This window comes from Rutilus rutilus (genome assembly GCF_951802725.1).
Source record: "Rutilus rutilus genome assembly, chromosome: 9".
NCBI lineage: Eukaryota > Metazoa > Chordata > Actinopteri > Cypriniformes > Leuciscidae > Rutilus > Rutilus rutilus.
Genome location: NC_140223.1, coordinates 39,035,164 through 39,055,733, shown reverse-complemented (window position 1 = coordinate 39,055,733; position 20,570 = coordinate 39,035,164). Strand labels below are relative to the sequence as shown.

General features: G+C 38.5%; 1 protein-coding gene across 3 annotated transcripts; it reads right to left on the bottom strand.

Annotated features, from left to right (window-relative positions):
* Positions 1–1,905: 1,905 nt before the first annotated feature.
* On the bottom strand, positions 1,906–13,625 carry LOC311297175 (uncharacterized protein). Of its 3 annotated transcripts, none has more exons than XM_084419357.1 (8): positions 13,552–13,625; positions 12,197–12,230; positions 6,151–6,333; positions 5,707–5,806; positions 4,046–4,635; positions 3,753–3,955; positions 3,470–3,629; positions 1,906–2,339 (listed from the first exon to the last, which is right to left on the bottom strand). In XM_084419357.1, coding segments are annotated over exons 2-8 (1,389 nt in total). In that variant the 5' UTR covers positions 12,198–12,230; positions 13,552–13,625; the 3' UTR covers positions 1,906–2,187. The 3 variants fall into 3 exon arrangements, with proteins under 3 accessions (XP_084275483.1, XP_084275482.1, XP_084275484.1); XM_084419356.1 differs by lacking the exon at positions 13,552–13,625 and adding an exon at positions 12,495–12,538; XM_084419358.1 differs by lacking the exon at positions 13,552–13,625 and adding an exon at positions 12,495–12,538 and having other exon boundaries at positions 2,061–2,336.
* Positions 13,626–20,570: the final 6,945 nt, after the last annotated feature.

The window sequence follows — 20,570 nt, the reverse complement described above, 5'->3', positions numbered from 1 at the left end:
GTTTTCAGTGTTATACAATAGGGGGTTAGGTATTGCGTATCTTCTAGTACAAAATTTCCGGATCAAAACACCGGTGAAGAAGCAGAAACAAGTCATAGAAGATTGCTTACACAAATGTAAAATAATTTGATCATCAAACATTAGACCGCATATATAAATCAAAACTGCCTAACATCACTGAATGAAATGTCGATGGAGGAAAGGTTAAAGGCTCACTGAAGTGCATTGGAAAGCGCAGCTTCGTATGATACGTTGACGTAATTTCCACTGAAACCGAGGCTGAGGCGGGACATATTGAATGGCTCCTCCCCCTTTTCAAATAGCCAATAGCGTTTAGTTTTCCTCTCAGACTGTAAGTCGTACTTGACAGCACCATGGAAGCGAATCCGAGCGCTGATGATACGCTGGATTCAATAGTAGAGTTGTGAATATATTCTAGCCATTTCATTCTTAAACAACGTACAGTTGGAAAACGAAATAAACCGAACACACATCTCTGACCCATATTGCTCCGTGACGCGTGAACGGTCGCTTTGGCCAGGTGGTATTTATAGTATAGGGGGCGGAGCTTTATATTCTAGAGAGCATTTGATTGGACAGAAGATGTGATGAGAAGCTGAAATCCACAGTGATGTTATTAAAATCATTGATGTATTTTAGCGGAAGAGTGAGAGACTGTAAGTTTTGAATGCTTATATCTCCTAAATGTGAATTTTGTCACTGTTTTGAAACACGCCAGCTTATTCATAACCTTAAGGCTAACATATTCATACTAAAAGCTAAAAAACCTACGTTTTGATAAAATGTTGCTTTTTAAAATGAAACTTACCCACATTAAAGTGTTGATAAAGAAGGATGAAGCTAGAATAAAATATTTTTAAAATGTAAAGAGTTAAAGTAGCTACAGTTAAAGGTATATAGGAATAGGTATAATATATATAGGAACATAGTAGTATACTTAAAGTTTACTATTTATATATTATTTGTGCACTTTAAGTATGATGCTATGTTCACTTAAAGAAAATGTATACTGGCAGTATAAACATATTGAGAGTATACTTCAAAGTGTACTTTCATAAACTAAAAAATGTATGTTCACTTTTTGTATAGTTGCAGTACAAACACTTAGTTGACAACTAATTGTGTACTCAAAGTTTACTACACTTAAAAGTATACTTTTATACACTAAAAAGGGGGCCAAATTAGTCACTAGTATTGAAGCAGTACATTATTGAACAGTATTATTGTCTTTCCTTCTGTAGTCCATTGTTTTTGTTTGTAAGTGTTTAAGACTATTAATGACTGAAACCAGCCCATAATCACGTTCTTTTTAATGTTCCAATAAACTGTGTCCTATTTTAGTTGTCATTCTTGGCCACTAGGGGGCGGGCAGGGAATATGTATTGGGTTGGAGATTTCTTTATGCCAGAGAGTAAAAGACTGAGAAAGAACATCTCTATATAATGTCATGCCTCTTTAATAAAGTTTGGAAAAGGGGATTCTTCCAACAAGTTGGAAATATGGGATAATTGTCCCAGTGGCAAAACCAGGAAAGGACAACCCAGATAGCAAAATTGTTCCGGGCCTTTTATGGCCCAAACACTGTTCTTAGTTTTGGCAATCATACCGCGAGGAATGCAGGGCCAAAACCGGCCCTAACAGTTTTGCCAAAAGCATGCCAGAAAGCTGCCAGAAAAATGCCAATGTCTTACCAGACGAGAGCCAGAAGACCCTAAATTGGCCCATATTCATGCCATAATATCGCCATTGAAAAGCCAGATGTCTCCCGAGCACAGGCCACAACTCTGCCAGATTATACTAAATAACTAATTTGGCCCATATTCAATATCGGCGCTCAACAGCAACCATGCAATTCAAAGATAAATCAAACCAGGAAACCATAACTGCTGAAAATTAGTGTTTATTTTCAATCAACATAAACATATGACCTAAATAGGTAAACATTTACAATTATTCATTTTTTTATACAAATAAAATGTAAGAAAATAAAATCTAAAAACTTTTATAATACAAAGCATGGTTTTAGAAATCACTAGTAAAACCTTGAAACCATGTGTAAACCATGAAAGACCACCAACTTATGAACGGTAGTGTATGTTAAAGTGTGGCCAGAAACGGGCCAAAGTGGAACGTATATGTGTGTGTGTCTGACTTTGTGTTAATGTGTTATGTGTTGGTGGGTGGCTGGTGGTGGAGGACTGTGCTTCTCCTCCTTCTACCCCCCTCTCGATCGCCAGCCAAATACAACCAACGCCTCAACCATTGCTCCACCTCCTGGTTCGTGGATTCTCTGCATCCAGGATTTCTCCGAATGGCTTCTAGAAACAAACAAATAAAGATATCATGGCAGGTTTCAGAGTTTAAATATAAGACTTAAAGACAAAGTAAAGACAGGCAAAGCCATTTAAACTTAAATTTCATTTAGGCCTTTAAGTTTAAGGAGAACTCCGGTCAATTTTAACATTGAGCTCATTTTTTTTTAAATTTGGAGTGTTGTCAATACAGAGAACAACGACAAAAATCGGTGTTGCCTACACTGTGTTATCCTCTTTTTAAAATTTGCACCCTGTTGACTTCAATAGGGCAAGTTTTAAACCTGCTTTTAGCCTCTTAACATCCTTGATGTGTCATTACAAGTGCCCAGCCAATGTGAGTGATTCCTTCAGAGTGAACACGAGTGAATCTGACTGCAGTAGATGTGAAAGATATGAATAAAAGTGATGTTAATTCAGCCAGCGCTCATACCTGTATTTACTTCCTGTTTTTGGTCGAAGTCCACAGTAGTCGATTGTCGAGTTCACGCGCATAGGTTTAGTTACCTATGATCACGCGCGTGAACTCGACAATCGACTACTGTCGATTGGCTAAAAGCAGGTTTAAAACTTGCCCCATTTAAGTCAACAGGGTGCAAATTTTAAAGAGGATAACACGGTGTAGGCAACACCGGTTTTTGTCGTTGTTCTCTGTACTGACAGCACTCCTAATTTACAAAAAAAATAGCTCAATGTTAAAATTGACCGGAGTTCTCCTTTTAGTCCCATTCTTCTGTTGACTTTGTGTGACAGACTTAAGGGAAAGGGACAGCATAATTTGTTCATACAGTTTCTTTACCACTATGGAGTTAAACAGGCACAGACCTTACAAAAGAGATTTATACATAGCCTGACAAGCCAGACTACAGTATATCATAATGTGTAGTCTGACCACGAACGACAGACTAACATCCCTTTCACACGACTATGGTTATTTTGAAAAACAAAGACATTACTCTGCATTTATGCCCTTTGTGTACAAACAAAGAATTTGCCTCTAAAAACGGTGGCCACTACACTGAGGCGGCCAAGAGCCTTTATTCACCCTGTATTGAGGGGTGGCAGCTCATCGAAGTGACTACGAAGCTTAAATTAACCTAAAAATGTTGTCTGGTACATCTAATCAACACTTTTACCTGTAACAACATTTTTGACTTCTAGGCCCTGGAATGATGTTTTGCCATGGAGGCCAGTCCAATTTATTTTGCAGGCCAAGTCATTCTGAAGAAGCATCTTCATGACCCTCCACACAGTGTCCTTGAGGGTCACGCCCCCAGCAAGGCCCAGTGTCAGCACCTGGAAGAATAAAAAAATAAAAGTTTTGAAAATATGAATATTCATTGCGGAGAAAAAAATGCAAAGAAAAAAAAGTTCAGAAAAAAATCTGGTCCAAATACTAATGATAAAAGTAATTATTACCAAGTCCTTTCTCTTCTCTGGCTTTGTCTTAATGTCGCGGTCCAGCGCCAAAAGAGCCTCAGCATCCCTCAAAGGCAGGAAACTTCTGTCCATGTGGTGTCCATGTGGTGTAGGTGTAGAAGAAAGATCCTGAACAATCCGCAGCAGATTTCTTTGCATATCACACATCACCTCCTGCTTGGCAATGATCTCTCGTAGTAATGCTGAAACCAGAACATTTTAAAAACTGTTCAGTCCTTGCTAGCTATAACATAGAAATGTATTGTAAATGGGAATAGAGCATAAGGTCTCACCAGAGTGCAGGTCCATCTCAGAAGCAGCATGAGGGGCAAGATGGAATGGCTCAGGAGTTCCATGGTGGCGAGACGATGGAGGGGCAAGATGAAATGGCTCAGGAGTTCCATGGTGGCGAGACGATGGAGGGGTAAGATGGAATGGCTCAGGAGTTCCATGTTGGCGAGACGATGGAGGGGCAAGATGGAATGGCTCAGGAGTTCCATGTTGGCGAGACGATGGAGGGGCAAGATGGAATGGTTCAGGAGTTCCATGGTGGCGAGGCGATTGAGGGGCAAGATGGTAGGATGGCTCAGGAGTTCCATGGTGGCGAGACGATGGAGGGGCAAGATGGAATGGCTCAGGAGTTCCATGGTGGCGAGGCGATTGAGGGGCAAGATGGTAGGATGACTCAGGAGGTCCAAGGGCGTGAAACGGCTGCAGAGAGGCAAGTTGACTAGCTGGCGGAGATATTTCATCTGATGAGGAAATGGCGTCACGCAACAGTGACGGCAGAGGTGGAATGGAGGGCACCTTAGGGAGGACTGGTTTGCGCTTCACAGGCTCCTCATCAGACTCCTCCTGACTCGAGAGGAAGCGCTGGTTTGGTCTTTGAAGAGAGAAAAATAACTAAAATTATTTACAACCCCACAGCCATGAAAGGTCCGTTTACACTGCCTACTATGAAGAGACCCATCTATGAATAAAACTCTACAAAACTGAGGTTTTAAAGTAAATTAAATCCCACAGTTACGGCTTCTCACCAACTACCCCACATACAATTTTTTTCAGTGCTACTTCTTACAGAAATTTGGCAACTTAAATGCTTAAATCTTTTTACATGCCTTAGGGTGTATTCACACCTGCCTGGTTTGGTTCGATTGAATCAAACTCTAGTTCGTTTCCCCTCTTGGTGCGGACCTTTTGGGCAGGTGTGAATACAGCAATCGAACTCGGGTGCGGGCCAAACAATCGAACCGAGACCCAGCTGAAGAGGTGGTCTCGGTACGGTTCCAAACGAACTCTGGTACGGTTCGTTTACGGTGTGAACATGAACCGACCCAACTGCAGAAAACTGCGCCTTTTTATTTGACTGCTCTTATGAGGATACTTAACAAAACGGACATTTTGGCATAATGGTGTCTAAAGCGAGCGAGCAAGAGCGTGCGCACGGCAGAGAGAGGGAGTGAGAGATCTTGCGTGTGTGTGCCAGCTAGTGTGCCTCACGAAGCGCATGTAAGGACCCAAGCAATCAATTGTCAGTGCGGGCTGGCTTTTATCTATACCATCGTTTCTTCATATTGCGTTTGTAGAGAATAACACCAAATCAGTAAAATAACAAATATTACATTACGAAATATCTCCATGCTGAGCCTGTTTGTGCACTTCCTGCTTTTCCCTGCTTGAGAATTCCTGTCCAATGAATGGACGACCTTAGCACACGTGTGGTTTTGTTTACACATTTTGGTTCACTTGCAAAAAGAGCAGTGTGAAAGCGAAACGTACCAAACAAAAAAAAATAAAAATCAACATTCGATTTGGTCCGGACCAAAGCAAGTGAACTATCGGACTTTCCTGGTGCGAATACACCCTCAGTTTCAAGACAAACATTATGTAGACAAACTGAGCAAAATCTGAGTGCAACACACATTATCCTGGATTCAGCAGATTTGCAACATACCTGGTTTTTCTTTTTTCTGGCCTCCCCTCCTCTGCTTCTGACTGGAGGTCTGTGTCATCTTCTGCCCGGCGAAGTTTCAACCTTGCCTCACTAAAGCTACCTGTCAAGAATGGGAACCAAGTGAAAAACAAAGCTTTACCCAAAACGGTATTAGTGTTGTGAGATTTGATCATGATTGTTATATATTAAATCATTCGGTTCTTGTAATGTCTGCATCCCAGTGTCAACTTTACATTACAAAAAACAAATAAATACACTTAATGACACCAGTCATGAATATAAGTGTTATTAAATGTTCATGATGTGGGTCATGCTAATAAGGCTCACTCTTATGTAGACACCTTCAAATAAAGTGTCACTGTTACATTTAAATTAAGAAATACATAAAAAAGGTGACTTGATTTAGTCTTGAACCATGAACAATGGATTAAAGTGAACACTCACTTGCTTTATAAAGAACCCTGATGTCATAACTTGTCCAGGTCTCCTTAGGCATCTCAGAGTTCTTGATGGCCTTCAACATGGCATCGAGTTTGTAGTTCGGCCATTTACAAACCTCTCCTTCTACCCACACATCTGGCACCACCTCCACTTCATTTGTCTTAATGAAGCTCACTATGAAATACACTGAGAATTGGGGTTGGGGTTAGGGTTAGGGCTGGGCGATATATCGCACGATATTGTTATGCGCATCTCATCAGTAAAGCCGGTTCCTTGATTAGTAGTAAATCACCATCACCTGCTTTCAGATGGAGCGGCATTTACTACAAAGAGCCGTAGTTAACTGACAAGCTGAGCCATATCGCGGATGTATCGCCAGCGATAATTAATGCGAAATGGCTCAGCTTGTCAGGTAACTACGGCTCTTTGTACACAGCAAAAACTCCAGTGTTAATTTAACACTCCTGGGAGTGTATATGAACACTCAAGAGTGTTGAAGTTAATGAGATAATTAAGTGATTAATTTAGTGATGATTGAACATTATTGAAGACACCTGATATTAACAAGTAGAATCACTGAAGGAGAAAATCACAAATTGTAAGCCACCGTTATGGCGATCATTGTTTGCTTTAGTTGGGCTCTTGACCCTTATATGTTTACTTTAGATTTTGTTTGGCTGTTGTATCTGAGTTATAACCGCCAGTTGAACAAAGAAAAAAAGTGATTTGATGGTGTTGGTTATATTATGACAACCATCATTTGAACTTGATCACTGAACTCATTAAGATCCTTCTTTCTGACTTCGATTTATGTTGTTGGTTACAGCATAACTGTGATTCTGCGTAAATGCCCAGAATTTTTTATATAATATAAAGGATTTCTAAAAGGAGAACTCCGGTCAATTTTAACATTGAGCTCATTTTTTTGTAAATTTGGAGTGCTGTCAATACAGAGAACAACGACAAAAATCGGTGTTGCCTACACCGTGTTATCCTCTTTTTAAATTTTGCACCCTGTTGACTTCAATAGGGCAAGTTTTAAACCTGCTTTTAGCCTCTTAACATCCTTGATGTGTCATTACAAGTGCCCAGCCAATGTGAGTGATTGCTTCAGTGTGAACACAGTGAATCTGACTGCAGTAGATGTGAAAGATATGGATAAAAATGATGTTATTTCAGCCAGCGCTCATACCTGTATTTACTTCCTGTTTTTGGTCGAAGTCCACAGTAGTCGATTGTCGAGTTCACGCGCATGATCATAGGTAACTAAACCTATGCGCGTTAACTCGACAATCGATTACTGTGGACTTCGACCAAAAACAGGAAATAAATACAGGTATGAGCGCTGGCTGAAATAACATCATTTTTATCCATATCTTTCACATCTACTGCAGTCAGATTCACCGCGTGTTCACTCTGAAGGAATCACTCACATTGGCTGGGCACTTGTAATGACACATCAAGGATGTTAAGAGGCTAAAAGCAGGTTTAAAACTTTAAAAAGAGGATAACACGGTGTAGGCAACACCGATTTTTGTCGTTGTTCTCTGTATTGACAGCACTCCAAATTTACAAAAAAATGAGCTCAATGTTAAAATTGACCAGAGTTCTCCTTAAACTTAAAGGCCTAAATGAAATGTAAGTTTAAATGGCTTTGCCTGTCTTTACTTTGTCTTTAAGTCTTATATTTAAACTCTGAAACCTGCCATGATATCTTTGTTTCTAAATGAATTTATTTGAAAGTCTTTTGATCAGAACAAAGTTTATTAAATATTTTAGATTATAAGTGAAGTACTGATAATCATATGCTGTAGAATCACAGAGCGGCTGCTAACAAATTAAATCAAACTATCTCAATAACTTTCATTTTTTAGATCACAGCATGATTATGCCAAAACATAATAAACACTATCAGATCACACTTTACTTTGTTCATTTGACTGTTATAAATCAATCACTAACAGCAGACAAACAACAGTACAATTTAAAGTAATCCTATAAGGGTCAAGAGCCCAACTAAAGCAAACACCCATCACCACAATGGTAACTTACAATTTGTGATTTTCTCCTTCAGTGATTCTGCTTGTTTATATCAGGTGTCTTCAATAATGCTCAATCATCACTAAATTAATCACTTAATTATCTAATTAATTTTAACGCTCTTGAGTGTTAATTTAACACTCATATTTTAACACTTTACACTCTTGAGTGTGGACTCATATATATACTCCCAGCCCCAGGAGTGTTAATTTAACACCGCTCCATCTGAAAGCAGGTGATGGTGATTTACTACTAATCAAGGAACCGGCTTTACTGACGAGATGCGCGTAACAATATTGTGCGATATATCGCCCAGCCCTAGTAGGGGGGGAATTTAAAGTTATTTTAGATGTAAAAGGGGAAAGACAACAAAACTGCCCTGTTCCCCAAATGGCATCCTGAAATATTTTAATACGTCATTCAGCCTTGTACATTTTAAATCTGAAGACAAATTTGACACTACAAAAACTCCTACTTCTTGAGAATCAACTGGGTAATGAAAGAATGTCTCCATCTTTGCAAATTCACGGTAGATGATGTACTCCTGGTCTTTATAGACAATAATATTTTCCACCAAAGCAACGATCTGATTGATTCTAACACAATTGTCTCCTTCTGTAATTCTGACGTGCACATCATTCACTACCAGTTCTTTGAATTGTAGAACATCCCCTTCAAACAAGTCTGGTACAGGCCCATTTCTATGCTCTATATGTACTTGCATTTTTGGCCACTTAACTTCAACGCTAGGTTTTTGGTTGTGAACTTCAGACACTCTACGGATCACCTGAGTTAGAGGGCTGTGTGGTTTCCTGATCATTTTTTTTAATGTACACAGGTAATTTTCAAATGGAAACCCAGAGATCACATCTAAATGACCATGAATCTTTACATCGTCACTAAGATGAATTAACCCATGTATATTGTAGACAACAAACTCAGGACCATACAATTTACTGAAGTGCTCCACAAATGACACAAGTAACCTTTTCGCAAAACCATTCAGAGCTGAACAAAGGCGGGGATTGGCTAAAATCGAGATGGCAACTGACAGCAGCATGAAGTTGTTATAGATTTCCTCAGGTAACACACCCCTAAGAACAAGAGGACCAGTGTACAGAAGGAACTGCCTGAGTTCAGTTGCCTTCCACCTTAGTCTTTCTGCCAGACTCCTTGGCTTCCTAGCAAATTCAACTGGGACGAATGCCTTCAAACTTTCCAGCTTTTCAGAGATCTCCTGCATGTCACGACCTGAACGACGACACCGAAGAGGGCCAGAACTGCCAAACCACAAATCTAAGAGCCTCCTCATTACTCCCAAACAAACCAAATGCATATAATCATGAGGAAACTGACTGACCATACCAATACCTGTTTCAAGTAGGGGGGAAACTGCTGTGTGGTGTTCCTCATCTGTGCCCCTCGCAAATGACTCATCAGTCCTATCAGCAGCACTTACCTCTGGGAATGTCATGCGGTGATGAGCATAAACACCTGGCTGTAAACACTTATCACATCCTGCATAACCTGAATGGCCTTTCACCTGTTTGATAAAGGCTCTAGCCGGAGCATCACAAATGACCGAACTTACCTTCAGAAACAAGGTTTTTGAGCCTATGACAAATCCCTCTCTCAGCATTGTCAATTCTTGAACAAGGGCACCAAGATACTCCTGCAATGAAGTGGGTTTAGTCTCACCACAGAACAAAGCAATTAACAGTGGCCTGCTGGAAACATAATCTTTGTGACGCAACATGCCTAACACTGGCCAGAACTGAGTTGACGAGCTCTTAAATAGCGGCAATCCATCAAAATTAAGCTGCAACATAAACACATTTCTATCTGGAAATTTGGACGACAAATACTCAAATGTTTTGCGAAACATGTTCAAAATACCAAAATAGAAAAACACCCCACCAGCCAACCTTTCCAGAGTGTACTTGGTTGCCGTTTTTAAAAGAGTTCTCCCATCCTTTGGAAGAAAGGGGTGATGCACTCTAAGGATGCACAGAAGAGCAGACAATGCCACTAATGATACACCATACTCAACAGCCCAGCCAGACAGAGCAGTGGACAAATCTAAAGGAGGAGAAATTTCATCCTCCTCATCATCATCATCCTCCTCCTCCTCATGATCATCTTCAGAGACCTCATCCTCACTCACCATCTCAGTGTCCACAACGTCACGACTTACCATCTCATTGTGCTCTACAACACCTGTGCAAAGACTTCTTTGTACCTCTAAAATTCTGTCATTTGTCCTTTTTATGGCTCGCTTGCGCATGTTACTCCACTGGGACCGCTCCATTGTGAACTGGGGAAAACCAAACACAGACATTTGTTAACGCTACTGATTTATTTAGAGAGAAAAGAGAGGAGAAAGCTCTTTGTATGCATGTCTTGAACAGTGTATGTCCCCAGTAGTCTAGGCTGTACTGTAGGGTAAACCTTAGTCACATAAAAAACAACTCCACCGCTCATTTGATTTATTTGAATTGAAATTTGAAATCAGATATTTGCATACAATGTTACACTAAGCAAATAAAACAGCTCTAAATCAAAAATACTTAGAAAAGGTAATGAAAAATATTTCATGTTGAAGCCTGCAGCTTATTGACAATTTTACTGCATGTAAAAATCTGTCAGGCTCAATTGTGGAATAAGATAGAAACCATGCAATGAACACGGGAAAGGACATTTTTTGTTGGCGAGGCGAAAAACAAAAACGTACGGACTTTGACGCAATTGGATAACACTATGACTGACATCGGTTTAGCTATCTTATACCGCCTATATCAGATACACCAATGTGATTGGCTCCCCGCGATACAAGTGGCAAAAGTAACGTGCGTCATTACTCATTCCCATACACAAGAAATATATTTTCAGAATATATTTTCAGAATATATGCAAATATTCAAAATTGGCCCAATAAATATATTTTAGTTAAATATGTTAATATATTTGTCAATATATTTACTAACAACATATATATTCATATATGTTTTAACTTTTGCAAATTGTTTAATTTGAAATATATTTTGAAATTTAAAAATTAACATTCACAAACAAAAACCATTAAAATTTTTTTTTGCATTTTTATTTATTTAAAAGAGTTCAGCTATTTTTGAGTTGACATTTAAATTTTACATTACATGTTATAAATGTAAATATATTTCAGACTTAACATCGTATATTTTTGTTATATTTCAGAATATATTACATTCAAACTGATAAATATAAGTGAACAACAATGCAAATATATTTAAATGGAATTTAATATAGGAATTTAATATATATTTGGAATATAGGCCTGTGCCACATATTTTTGACACTTTAAAATATATTTCAATATATTTTTTCTGTATGGGTTGCCATTGTGTCTCGCAGAGACAATTCAAATTGTGCTCTTGCGAGAACTCTGGCGTTTCCAGGGTACAAGAAGGCTGTGGTACATCGTTTTTTAAACAACACGAACTTCGCCTGATCTCATGAAGGCAAGTTTTTTTTTTTAAGCCCAAAACTAAATAGAAAACATGTCAAACTCAAATTTAGAATAAGGCTGGCGAATCCCTCATGTAGCGCTACACTAACGTTTGTAGGCCTAGGCAGAATGCAGCGGGAAAATTTCTGCCAGAAGAACGACAGGTGCCATCTTGACCACGCCATGCGGTGTGAATAGACACGAAGTAGCTAGTGGCTTTTAAACGGATTTCTTCAAACAACCATTGAATACTTTAAAAATGTGCATATGCTATTATAATACCAACAAACTTAATATCCATACGACATATGCAATTTTCACATAAAATTCCTGTCATCTAGACTAAAACTACCATGACAATCTGCCTGGTGCTCATGAGGGCACGTTAACGTTAGGGTGCGAAAAAAAAAACTACTTATAGCAGATAAAAGAAGTTTACATAGCCTACGCAAAATAATAATAATAATAATAATAAAACAAAAATAGAACAAAAGTTAAAAACATACAGAACACAACTTACCTTACTTTTACTTGGCTCCGATAGTCACCGGTGTAATCTCTGTCAGGAAATATACAGGAACATTTGGTTTGGTCAGAGAAACGGGCTCGGTTAAACCTAGAAAGCTTGCTAAAAGTGCTGACGGTAACGTTACAACTAAGTTAAAAAACGGGACAGTTTAATGCTTCTCATATCATATAATGCCAGTTCACACGGAACTTACCACCTACAACAGAAAATATTATTAGGTAACTGGCTATTTGCACGATATAAAATGGAATTACTAAAAATAAAGCATAGTTCAGCTTAAGCAACACACTTTACCTCAGCGCGGTTCAGGTAGCTACTGACTCTGAGGATGAGAATTGTCCGACTTCGTTTAAAATGGCGCGGCAGCAAGGTCAAAGGGTAAATCGCAAATGTTTTAATAAGTTCGTTTTTACATATTTAAATATCATGTATCAGTTTTTATTTTATTATGTCAAGTATATGATTTCAGTAAAATTTAATTTATTATTAAAATTGTGTACTTCGTGTAATTTAATAAACTTATGACAAAGACAACCTTGTACATTAGAGGCTATATATATATATATATATATATATATATATATATATATATATATATATATATATTATGATAAAACTGGAGAGGAAATACTTGTTTAAGTCATTTCACAATCACTCCCACACCAGCAACTGAAAAATACGTTGAATCTGGCATGTTTCATATTTGCCAGAAGAGAGCCATAAAATAATGCCCCTCCCTCCACCACCTCCTGCTGCGCCACCACCGATTCCGGAACTCTTCAGGGTTGCCATCCATTTGCCAACATCGAACACAAACCAAACAAATGCCAGAAGAATCCAGAAAAGGCCCGGAAGATTTTGCTATCTGGGAATTCAGTAGCTAATTAGACCTATTGCCTTAGGCACCGTCCACACTACTGCGTTTTCGTTTAGAAACGGAGAATTAAAACGAATACGATCTCCGTCCACACCAGCGTTTTAGCTGCGTATTAGAATTGATCTCCGTCCACATTAAAACGACTGAAAACGCGGATCACGTGACCATTCACCAACACTGGTCATGCGCGTGCCGGTGTAAACCTAGAGACTTTCAAACATAGACTTGAACATAGAAAAAATGCTTTCAAACATCAAAATATCATTTATTAATATGTATTTGTGTCAAAATGACATATAAACATCTTTTCCTATTCTATTTTGCCTGGAAACGCTTCCAACATGCTTGCGTGTCGCATGAAAAATAGGTGTCGGTTCTATTTCTAGCATGCACGCGTTTACTGCGCGAGCCGCGGCAGTTTCTTACTGTAAGAAACTGTTCCAGCGGGTGGAGTTTACTGGTACTGAATATTACCTGTGTGTATACTCCATGACTGATGACACCCAATCATAGAGCCGAGCGTTAGTTTCTGCGTCATCGTTTCTAAAGTCCTCCGTTTTGACCAAAGGGCAACATTCTCATCTGAAAAATGAAGCCTACCCGGAAGTGCGAAAAACTGCAATAGGCCTACATCGAAAATCCGCTAGGGGAAGGTCCCAAAAGGGAGCAAATGTCCATAGCCCCCATGTTAAAATGTCCGTTTTCACAGCATAAATTCATGTTTTTACAGGTTGGTCCCATGGACTTTTATTGTATTTTTCGATGGGTTCCGAGTGCCTGACAATGGTGAGGGTAGTGAATTTTTTTCTAACTCGTTAGTTTAGATAGTATTTAAATATAAAATGTATGACACATAAGGGCGTGGTTAACTTTGATTGACAGCTTGATTGACAGCTTAGGCTGCGCCAACTGGAGAATGACAACATAAGAAGCGCCATTTTTTAACACATTAGAAATATAATACTACTGTTTCTGTATCATGAAATGTAGTTTTAAGAGTTTTTCAGGCGAGAATGTAGTTGTTTAAAGCTCAAATCTGTGGTTTATTTAAAGATTTATGAAAATTTTATCTAGTTGTGAGATCCAGCGATGATGACCGGGCGCTCGGCGCATGTACCCCGCCTGGAACAGCTTTTCCTCGGCTAGTCGTTCGCCGCTGACCCTGGCGTCTCTGTAGTGGTTAAACATGAGGTATAATTCGTCTTGTGTATATCTAACGGGCGATTTTTGGTTTTGTGAATCTATAACTTGTTCCCTGGCCAATCGTTTTGGTTGAGGGGAAGTTTCATAACTTTATAAGCTATTTAACTTTACCGTTGTATGGTTAGACTAGAGCGCTGACTTTGTATGTTTGACTGAATTGTTTGCTTTATTTGTATAGCTTCTTATACCTTTTACTTATACTTTTATAATGGCTAATATTGATAAAACTGAAATTTAACAAAAAGAGACTGGGTTGAGTTTTGTCATTTTAAATTTTAATACAACGAAGATGATCTATAATGTTGTTTACTGCAAAATCTGTTGTTTAGTACAAATGCACATATTGCCTGGACCATATTAAAATGTTTAATATTTTTATATTATATTTAAAACGAAAAGAGGCAGGTTTGTGTTTTATATTTAGTTTTTTTATAAATAGGCAAACGTTATGTGCAGTGAATATAATCAATACGCGTTGCCTGAACCACATTTGTGTGGCTATAATGTTTAAGATTTCTTTAAATGAAAACGAAAAGAGTTAGTATGGTGTTTTATAACATATTTCGTTGCCTAAAATATACACAGAGATAACCGGAGTAGCAGAGCAAGCTGAGTGTCAGATGGTGGGCGGGGTTAGGATTTCCCAAGATTTCCCAAGATGGCGCCGCCCATACCCCCCATAAACGGCTTCAAAACCGTTCTTCAGAAAGTCTATGGGTGACTTCACAGACGCTTTGTCCATATTTTTTACAGTCTATGGTTTTGACCCGTCTTCACTAAAACGCCCTCCGGAGATTCAAAACGAAAAACGGGTCGGCAGCGTTTCTAAACTTTCTACGTTTTGGGTCTCCGTTTTTGCTGTTTTACTCTGGACGGGAGGTGCAAACGTAGCAAAAGTCTCCGTTTTTAAACGAAAACGCAGTAGTGTGGATGGGGCCTTAGTGTCTAATCTGTGCAAGATTATGGAGAGAATGGTTTTATTATGTCAAGTCATGTGCTATGGATTCGGCACTATGTCTGGAGTCTGATATTAAGAAGACTCAAGTCAACAAGGAAGTACTAGTAGGAGTGTTTTTGGATGTGTGGAGAATGTTTATGATATGTTGAGGAAAGAAGGCTTTTAGTTAAATTGGATAGGTATGGGTATTGCAGGGAAAATGTTTAACTGGATCCATAATTTTTGTTTGACAGATCTGGTCAAGTTAGGGTTAGATCATCATATTCCAAAACATATTACATAGAAAACGGTAGCCTACTCCTCAATGTAGTGTGTGTAGTCCTATTCAATTTAATGTAATGACGCTTTTTTCCCAGTTTTTTTTTTTTTTAACTATACACATGAACATATACATTTCCATGTAACAGAAAGCAAGAGCAAAAAAACAAAAAAACAAACAGCCTCTCAGTATTTTACATTGATTTTCTATACCTCCTCTTTTCTTAGTCTTTTATTAAAGGAGTCATAATGTTGTGTTACCTTGGATACCCAATGCTCTATTATAGTCTTTCAGGCACTTCTAAAAAAGAAAAGTTGAAAAAAAATCAACACAGAGCCCCTCAGACCCTTATTTCTAAAGGCATTATAATTGTCTCGCGAGATCTGATGCGATGTTTTGGCTGTTGTGGACGGTCATTATAATAATGCAAATGAGGGGCGCGTTGATTGGTCGTAGAAAAAATACACCATTGCCAGATACATTCTTACAGAAGCCCCACTAACTGAAAGCTATTTTCAAACTGCATGTTTTGCATGAGTTTGGCTAATAATGTTTAGTGGTATATTGTTTTCATACTTGCATTTAAACAGTTTTAGCCACTGAGCATGGACTCCTGTACCGTCACTACTGTAGCTGCTAGTGTAAAACAAAGTGGAAAGATGTGGCTAGGAATGGATAGAGTCCATTCCCCGTGTTTACCTCGAAGGTAACGTTACATACAATAGCCGCATTAGCAGTTAGCTGCTATTTGTTAACCACAGTAGAGCAATAAAAACACAGTCTTACCTTTTCAATTTCTGGCAAGTCCCTGATGGTTGGGATGGCACCTTTTCCCAAACGGAGCTTCGAGGCCAAGTTCGCCTGATACTGCCCCAAATTTGTAAATGATTCCGGTGTAAAATGTTTAGCGCACACACCTAACGATACGCCACTTGAAAGAGTTGTTGGGACAGCGTCATTAAAAATGAATTTCCTCCACTGTTCCCTGATAGTTTCGTCCGTTTTTGGTAGATAAAACACATTTGCATGTTGTTTGTGGCAGTCACCCACAGAGCATCTCAGGTGTGCACTCGCTTTCTCCATCTTTCTCGAGTCGACTAAACTGAATCTGAGGGGGAGAGGGGCGGGCTTCCCGCGGCATAGGTTTGCGGTGTCCATATTTGGTATATCCTCCCCCGTCTTGACGTCAAGAGGGGGAAGAAATCAAAATCTCGTTTTTTCGTGCGCGTGCACGTGGCCTATTTTACAAACCCCGAGGTAAACAAACGCTTCACTTTTAAATATCGGCTTCCCGGCCAGTGTACAATCATTATGCAATCATAACATACATTGATTCTCGTGGAAAAGTGAAATTTCTACATTATGACTCCTTTAACACCTTTCCAAGTCCACCACATTTATAAGAATGATCTGAAAGGTCCCCAAACGCCATCAAAAACTGTATATTTGTATATTTAAATATAAAGGCAAGTCCGATTTGATAGCAGAAGATTCTATATCCACCCATGGTGGGCAGTCTTGAGATAAAAAATAAAACATAATTGTTCTAAGTTGAACAGCCCAATAATACCAAAGAAGGTTATTAGGACACTGTAGACCTTCTCTCTCATATGGCAAGAACAAAAGTGTCAGACGGAACATCTGTTATTCCAGATTAATTTAGAAGATATTTTTTTTAAGTCTTTGAAAAATAGTTTTAGGGGGAGGCAGAGGAATGTTCTGGAATAAATATAAAAATTTTGGCAAAACATTCATTTTCGAGATATTTATTCTGCCAATTAAGGAGATGGGTAAGGACATCCATCTTTCTATAGAGGTTTTTTAACACTTTCAAGAAGTGGATCATAATTTACTTGCACAACTTCTTCTAATGTTGGTACAGTTTTTACACCCAGGTATGTAAAACAATCAACGACATTGAAGGTTGCAGCACACTTACTAGGTTGCTGTCTGTCAATCTCATTTAGATATAGAATGGAACTTTTAGAATGATTAATTTTGTATCCAGAAATTTCTCCAAATGTATTAATAAGATCTAATACAGCAGGTATTGATGTATCAAGATGTTTTAGAAAAAGAATTACATCATCAGCGAATAATGCTATTTTCTGTCTAATCCTAATGCCTGTTAATTCCACATGTCTTTTTACTGCTATTGCAAAAGGCTCGATGGAGATGGCAAAAAGAAGAGGAGGAAGGGGTGAACCTTGTCTCTTGATATGCTAAATGTTTCTGAAACCATTTTATTTGTCCACACTTCTGCTGTAGGGCTATTATAAAGTAACCTAACCCACTTGCAGTACCCTTCACCAAACCCAAATCTACACAACAAATCAAACAAATAAGACCACTCAACCCTATCAAATGCCTTTTCGGCGTCCAATGATAGTAGAGCAGTATCTCGCTCACTCCTCTGTTCATGAAGGATATTTAGGACTCTTCAACATTATGAAATCCGTTGTATGAAACCATTTTGATCCTCTCCTATTAAATTTGGTAGAATACCTTCTAACCTCTTGGCTAGAACTTTACATCATATTTTTGTATCGGAATTTAACAAGCTAATTTTCACACTTTGTGTTTGATTTCCCTGGTTTTGGTAATAATGTGATTAAAGCTCCTCTCAGTGATGTAGGAAGAAGGCCTTGATGATAGGCCTCCACTATCATTTCCAATAACTTTTTTTTTTTAAACTTCTTATAAATTTCTATAGGAAGCCCATCTGGGCCCGCAGCTTTTCCTGGTTTCATAGAATCAATGGCTTCTCCAATTTCTTGTAATGTGAGGTCTTCATCCAATTATTATTATAATTTTTTTCCTCAATTGAAATCTGTGGTATATTTAGACTATCTAAAGATTGCGTCTGTGTATCCAAATTTAATGAGCACTCTGAACTATAGAGGTTTTTTTATAATAAATTCTAAATGCTTCATTGATCTCTATAGGGTCAACTATAGTTCCTGTTGAACTCTCAGCGATGGTACGTTCTGTTTGTTGTCGGATTTGCCATGCAAGTAACCGACCTGTTTTATCTCCATATTCATAAAAACGTGTTTCAATCTCAAAACTTTTGAAGCTGCTCTACTTGCTGATGATTCATTATATCGGGACTGGAGTAATAATAATTTCTCATGTGCTTTCTACCTGTGTCTGTAGCTTTCTGGAAAATATCATTTTCTAATTTTTTGATCTGATCTTCTAATTTTTTCATTTCCTGTCTAGACCTCCTGGCTTTTGAACTGCAAAAACAAATATGTCCTCGAATATAAGCTTTGAATGCATGCGTCCCATCTAATACCAGCAGATGTTTCAGAATGATTCATTTCAAAATACAGATCAATTTGTTTATTCATATATTCTATAAACTCTGGATCCCGAAGCCATCCTGTCTGAAAGCGCCATCTAGGGGGGTTCTTTATGAATTGTGTAGTTCTGTATGATAAGGATACCGCTGCATGATCAGAGACGACTGTGCTGTGATGTATACCATCTGTTATTTTGTTAAGCAGTTGTGCCGATATAAGAAAATAATCAATACGTGAGTATGTCTGATGCATACCAGAGTAACATGAGTATGATACTTCTGCTGGGTTAAGATCCCTCCAAACATCTGATAAATTAAGGTCTTTCATAAATTCCTGTATCAACTTCCTAGCTTTAGTATGCGTTCTATCAATCCCTGTGGAACGATCTTTGGTAGGATCTAGTACACAATTCATATCCCCTGCGATAAGATAGTATCCAGGCAAACTAGCAGTTGGCAAAAGCAAATCATTAAACAATTTGGGGTTGTCATCATTTGGACCATATACATTAATTAAATTGATCTTTTCTGAAAAAAAAAAAAAAAAATGGTACACTGTAGCATAATATATCTTCCTAATGGATCTTTAGTTACCTTCTGAACCTGTTTTGGGACTGATTTATGAATTAAAGTCATTACTCCCCTTGCATTAGAAGTGTGACAGGCAGCAAAAACTTGCCCTTGCCATCTCTGACGAATCTTAATCGTCTCACTTTTTACCATGTGAGTTTCCTGAAGAAAAACTACTTGCGCCTGTAATTGTTTGATCCTGTCCATTACCTGCTTTATTTTTTTTTAATTACCCAGTCCTCTACAATTCCAGGGTAAAATTTTCACAGCTGTCTCCCCCATAATCTTTACATTTCCTATTAGGAGGCACATTCCCTTAAATACTGAGAAGCTTGTTACATATTCAACAACATCCCTGTTTCCCCCAGTAGTGTCCATGCTACTGCATTTAAACCCCGCCCCTTACACTCCTTATATGGCATTGATTGGTCCACACAACGGTGAGGAACTATCAGGTGCTTAAAGCATTAGTTCACCTCAAAATAAACATTTCCTGATAATTTACTCACCCCAATGCCATCCAAGATGTCCATGTCTTTCTTTCTTCAGTGGAAAATCAATTAAGTATTCTGAGGAAAACATTTCAGGATTTTTCTCCACACAATGGACTTCAATGGCAACCAGAATGTTGAAGTCCAAATCAATGCCGTTTCAAAGGGCTCTGAAGTGCTTCAAAGGGCTCTGCACGATCCCAGCGGAGGAATGGGGTCTTATCTAGCGAAACGATCGGTCATTTAAAAAAATAAAAAAAATAAAATTATATAGGCTACTTTTTAACCACAATTGTTCGTCTTGTGCTGGTCTGCGACACACCACGCATTGCATAATCACATTGGAAAGTATTGGTACTGGTATTGGTATTGGTACACTGCATGGAATTGAGTCAAGAACTTTTGGATGGATTGCAGAAAAAGAAAGCACATTCTTCAGGATATGAGCACTTGTCATGTTCTCTGTGTTTGTCCATGGACTTTTAGTTCCTGTTTTCTGTCCCATGAGACATTTTGTAGTCAGTCTGTAGTTTTTTCCCCTTGTCTTCATCAGGTGTGTCTCGTTAACTCGTTGTTTTGTTATGCTTGTTTTGTTGTCTTTGTCAGTCGTTGTTTATGCAGATACATGGGGCCTATACCATGAAGCTGTTTAGGTGACTAGCCAGGTGTGTTACGTAAGTTGAGTTTGTGCCAACCCTGGGTTTTAGC